General features: G+C 48.5%; 1 protein-coding gene and 1 pseudogene across 1 annotated transcript, besides 3 other annotated features; both read right to left on the bottom strand.

The window, feature by feature from the left end:
- Tc00.1047053509335.20 lies at window positions 1-1,696 on the bottom strand (annotated as a pseudogene; the record flags this gene model as incomplete).
- Window positions 1-5,667: a sequence feature (areas not merged during assembly with more than two copies in the genome that could not be assigned to a particular haplotype).
- Window positions 1,865-2,320: a mobile genetic element.
- Window positions 2,129-2,160: a sequence feature (AT_rich).
- On the bottom strand, window positions 2,560-5,553 carry Tc00.1047053509335.10 (retrotransposon hot spot (RHS) protein, putative; the record flags this gene model as incomplete). The annotated part of the gene is made up of 1 exon (XM_799228.1): window positions 2,560-5,553. One exon carries the CDS (start codon window positions 5,551-5,553, stop codon window positions 2,560-2,562), a length of 2,994 nt encoding a protein of 997 aa, XP_804321.1.

The raw sequence follows: 5,667 nt of genomic DNA, 5'->3' as shown, positions 1-5,667 counted from the left end.
TTTTCTTCGGGGCAATTCATTATGATTTGTTCCGCTCCCATTTGCTTCGCCCACGTTTCATATTCTTTTTTGTCTGGTGATTTCACCACAATCATGCCCCATCCCCTGGGAGGCAAACCAGTAGACGGTTCATGACCCCTCATTGCCACGTCGTAGATTATATACCCTTTCGCCCCACGCCGAGAGAAACTGCCCAAAACATCCACGATATTAGACGCCTCACTGTATTTTTTCACCGTTTTGGCGGTCTTGTCAAATAGGAATTTTCAACCCGCAATAACGTACGCAACCACCTGGAGTTTCTCCACATCATAGTGCAGCAGCTGGTAGAGGAGGTACGAACCGGCAGCCATCGATTTCCCAATCCCGGGCGTCCCAATCAACACACGCTGCTTGGGCGTAAAGTGCTCCTCAGGAAGACTGTTGAACCACTCGGTGAGATCGCCCTTGACGATCTGCCACAATCGCTCCACCTCACAGTTCACATAGCAGTCACGAGTGGATTTATTCATCCTCCTTCCATTTCCACGAGCACGGCCATCCCTTGTCCGAGGTGAGCACCATCAGCCTGAGGTGCTGCACCGAATTGCTGCGCAGCGTTATTCTTTTCGAGAGTCACGCCAACTGCCCTGTACGTCCATGAATGCTGTGGTTCCCCCTCATGCACTTCCATTCCCGTCCCCTCGCCGCCAGGAACTTCCACCAAATGGCTCCACCTCGCATTGTACACAGACTCGTAGCATCCCTCCAGGTACCTCGGTGCGTTCGACTTCTTTGGGTTCCTCGCTTCCTCGGCGGCTGCATCCAAAAACCTTTTATTGATTTCATGAACACTTGCCGTTACCTCCGCAGCAGCCACCAACCAATTCAGTAGATTGTCCACACCTTTTTTGTGAAGGTTGTTTATATCCTCTTCCATATCCATTTCATCCCTTACAGCCCTCTCCATCATCACATAAAGATCGGATGCCTGCATTTCCCCCAATACTCCCGCATCGCAAATATGCTTCTTGGGGTCCTTAAAAAACCCCTCCCGCAAGACATTCCGATTGGCGTCCACAAAGCCCCTGCCATCAAATCTCCTATTAAGAAGCTCATTCAGCTTTCTGTCCATGACACAAACTTTTCGTTTAAAAAGTACATCTTCAATCTTAGTTACAAGGGTGAATTTTCTTCGCTGCTCCGAGTATCCGTCTGGTATTTCAAGAGCTGAATCAAGTTTTTGCATTGCCCGGAAATTGATCGTATCCCTCCTCTCATAGTCCCTCCATTGATGAAGAGAGAACACACCCTCGTGAAGAAGTTTGTACACCTGGTAGTCGGTCAAATTAAGAATTCCCTCAAGAAGCTGCTGGTCATTTACGTAAGCATCGAGTCTCCTAATAAACGTCTCCCTCGTCGCATTGTAGTCTTTCATCAACGGTTGCCATGGAGCCAATACAATTCCAAAAAAATGATTAAGCTTCAAGCTGGTGCTGAGAGTATCTCCGTCTAGCATTAGATCTTCCACCAGACTGTCAAGAGTCCACGGCGGTCACTCTTTACTCCCCACCAAATGTCGACCTTTAGCGTCGGAGCCAACACAGGTGCCGCTGGCTCCAAAGGACACTGGCGGCTGTCTCCTCCCGCAGTCCCAACGGCATTGGGCGTGGCACTCGCACGGCGGGGCTGTCGGTGCGCCATGCAGCCGCACTGCAACGCCTGTCGGTGAAACAGTCAAGGCCCACCGCCCCCGCAGCAACGCGACGTGCAATCGGCCACAACACCGCCACATTATCGTCCTTTTTTATTTTATTTTATTCACGTTGTCTGTCCGTTTGCCATACCACTAACACCAAAAATAGCTGCACAACTTCACAGAGGAAAGAATCTTCTGGGTCGCTGGCCGGATCCTGTAATTACCCAAAAAGAAAAAAGGAAAAAAGCGGTAAATGAAGAGGTAGTGGGTTCTCCGTAATGTTTGCCCCAATGTGTCTATGTATATACATTCTGCTAATCACTGCCGTGGAATTCTGCGCACAGTTAGAATTAGAAACAATTATCCCCTGCGAAGTGGCAGGCCTTTGGGGCTCCTCCAGCCACAAGAAAACGCCGCAAGTTGGGGATCACAAAGTGGGTGGTTGTGAAGATAAAAAATAAAAATAAAAAAAATAATAATTTCGTCTGGCAGCTGTCGGCTCCCTGACTCCCTCAATCGCGGTCTCCCAAAAGACAGTGCGATAGAAGAGGAAAAAGTTGTGAAGAGATATCTTCGTTTTTGCGAGATATGAATTTATTTGGGCAGCCGGCCATCTTCTCAAGCATTCTTTTCACAAAATCCCATGAAAATAAAGAAAAATTCTCCGGCCCCTATAGTGCGCAACAGCCTCTAGTGACGATGCGCCTCTGGTGGAAAAAATAAAATAAAATCAAAAAAGGCTGTGGTGAGTGTGACACCGCTGATCACAACGGTTCTCTGAAAAGAAAGGCATTCACTGTCCAGACCTCGTAGGCACACACATATAAAAATCGTTAAAATACTTCCTAATATATTTCACCAAAACAAAATGCACTTTGTTACTACTTATTTTTTTCATTTTTATTGCCCTTTTTATCCCCCTCGGGTAGATCATCATCAGAGAATTTGATTTCCTCAGGAAATTTACCTTTTAACATAACCTGGTATTGGTGTACCTTTCCTTCCCAGAAAGTCACAATTTTTTTTTCAGCGTCGGTTTTATTCCTGGAATTGACGTAATCACATCTCTGCCATTTTTCCATCGGCTTGCTGTCTGCGTGCTGTATATAAATAATATCCCACGACAATCCTTGAGCAAATCTCTCCCAACCATCAAAATATTTCGACAGGTGCTCAGTGAACAGATTCACAGTGCTGGTTATCGTGTGATGCGCACTCGCCGTCGTCATCTGCAGCCCAACCAGCGTCTTCCGCGGCGAATCAACAAAGAAAAAGCCGTCCACCAGCGGAAAGTTTGGGAACGTCGGTATGTACAGCACCCGATACTTTAATGTTTCCGGGCCATCAATGAACTTCAGTTCAGTTATTGCAGCTGCCTCGGTGGGGTAGCCATGAGGGTTTAACGTTAGCACCGAGGACCGTGTTTCGGAAGGTGATGGTGGCTTCAGCTCCTTGAGATCCTTCACTATGGAAGTGACAAACTCCACACTCAAGAATACGTTCAAAGCATACTTTTCCAAAGCTTCAGATTGAAGAACATTCTTCATTCCCAATACGAGAAAAAAAATATCATGCGGACTCAGCACCTTTGCCAAACGAGATAATGTTAAAACCCCAAGATAAGTACATATAGGTGCATTACTGAAGTCCTCAAATGCGTTTTTTTCTCTTACTCGAACAATCTTCACAAGTTTGTGAGACGGATCCTCGGAATACCATTTTTTCTCTCCTCCCTGTGTAAAGTACTTTCCTTGATCCCCAATATTGATCCATCTCAAGGCCCTCGTAACATCCTTCGTGCGTTTTTCATATTCAACCGCATCGAAGATGTAACGTGGAATCGGTCCCAAAAAATACATGTGTTTTTTGACCTCTTTCCAGTATCCCGCTTGCTCATCTGGTTTCAGACCTCGCTTCATCCACGCACACATCGCCTTCACATCCATCTCGTCAGGGCAATTCATGATGATTCGACTGGCTTGTAGTTGCTTCTCCCACTCATCATAGTTGCTTACCTTTGGCGATGACACCACAATCATGCCCCATCCGGTAGTGGGCAAAAAATGTCTCAGTGGTGGCGTTCCTTTCTTTGCCACATCGTAAATAATATACCCTTTCATCCCACGCTTCCTCAAACTTCTCAAGGCCGTGATGCATTGGTCCTCATCGCTGTATCTTGTCACGATTTTGGCGGTCTTGTCAAACACGTAAGCATCACGTCCACCAAAACAGTGAACAACCACTTGGAGCTTCTCCACATCGCAGTGCAGCAGCTGGTAGAGGAGGTACGAGCCGGCAGCCACCGACTTCCCGATCCCGGGCGTCCCAATCAACAGACGCCGCACGGGTGAAGAACTGAGAGTCAAGTCAGAGTTGCTGAACCACTCAGTGAGATCATTCCTGACGATCCGCCACACTCGCTCCACCTCACAGTTTACAAAAAAGTCCTCCGAAGAATTCTGTGTCATATTCCACGAGTACGGCCATCCCTTGTCCGAGGTGAGCACCATCAGCCTGGGACGCGGTGCATCGGACTGCTCCACACCGTCATCCTTTTCGAGGGTGTCACCAAATTTCTTGTACGTCCATGACTGTTCTGGTTTCCCCTCCCTCACTTCCAGTCCGGTCCCATCGCCGTCGGGAATTTCCACCACATGGCTCCACCTCGCATTGTACACAGACTCGTAGTATCCCTCCAGTTTCTCCGATGCGCCCGTCGTCGTTGGGTCCCTCAATTCCACGAGGGCTGCATCTAAAAACTCGTTAGTGATGTCATGAACACCTGCCTTTACCTCCGCAGCAGCTTCTGACCATTTCAGTAGAGTGCGCACGCCATTTTTGTAAAGCTTCTTTATATCTTCTTCCATATCCATTTCATCCCTTACAACCCCCTCCATCCTCGCATAAGCATCGGTTATCTGTATTTCGTTCAATACTCCCTTATCACGGATATACTTCGTGGGATCCTTGAAAAACTCCTTCAGCAAAACACTCCGATTGGTGGCCACAACGCCCCTGCCGCCCAATTCCATCGTAAGAAAATCGTTCAGCTTCTTTTCCTTGACGCGGACTCCTCCTTTAAACAGTGCTTCTTCGATCGTAGTGGAAATGGTAAATTTCATTTCTTGCGCTCGTCTTCGCCTTTCTTCTGTCTCACGCCTTAATCTTTCTTCCGCCTCACGTTTTTCTTCTGTCAGTACCTGAGTGAGAACTGCGTTTAGTTTTCCCTTTGCATGAGGAGTGACCGTATTCTTCCTTTTAAAGCCCCTCCATTGTCTGAGAGAGAACACACCCTCGTGATGAAGTTTATTGATAGCCTCCAATAGTATTTTCAGCTCTTGGTACTCTGTTAAATTAAAAATAATTCTAAGAAGCCGCTGGTTTTGTACGTAAGCATCCGGCTCCTGAAGAAACACCTGCATCGTCACGTTGTGGTCTTCACCAACGGCCGCCCTGCCGCCAACATAATTCCGAAGAAAATCATTCAGCTTCATGTCGGTGCTGAGAGTGTCTCCACCCAGCAGAATGTCCTCTACGCTGCTGCTCATAGTCCACTTTGGTTGCTGCGCCTCCACTCCTCTGCGAGTTGCAGCGTCGGAACCATCGCCGGGGATGCCGCTTCGAGGCGCCATCACAACACCCGTGCAGTGAAGCATCCCACTCGCACCGCCCAACTGCGGCCAGCAGATGCCGCTGGCTCCAAAGGACACTCGCGGCTGTTTCGTCCCGCTGTCCCAGTGGCGTTGGGCGTGGCACTCGCACGGCGGGGCTGTCGGTGCGCCATGCAGCCGCACTGCAACGCCTGTCGGTGAAACAGTCAAGGCCCACCGCCCCCGCAGCAACGCGACGTGCAACCGGCCACAACACCGCCACATTATCGTCCTTTTTTATTTTATTTTATTCACGTTGTCTGTCCGTTTGCCATACCACTAACACCAAAAATAGCTGCACAACTTCACAGAGGAAAGAATCTTCTGGGTCGCTGGCCG

The sequence above is a fragment of the Trypanosoma cruzi genome, genomic scaffold (assembly GCF_000209065.1).
Source record: "Trypanosoma cruzi strain CL Brener 1047053513003 genomic scaffold, whole genome shotgun sequence".
Taxonomy (NCBI): domain Eukaryota; phylum Euglenozoa; class Kinetoplastea; order Trypanosomatida; family Trypanosomatidae; genus Trypanosoma; species Trypanosoma cruzi.
This window is presented reverse-complemented; position numbering and strand designations above follow the sequence as displayed.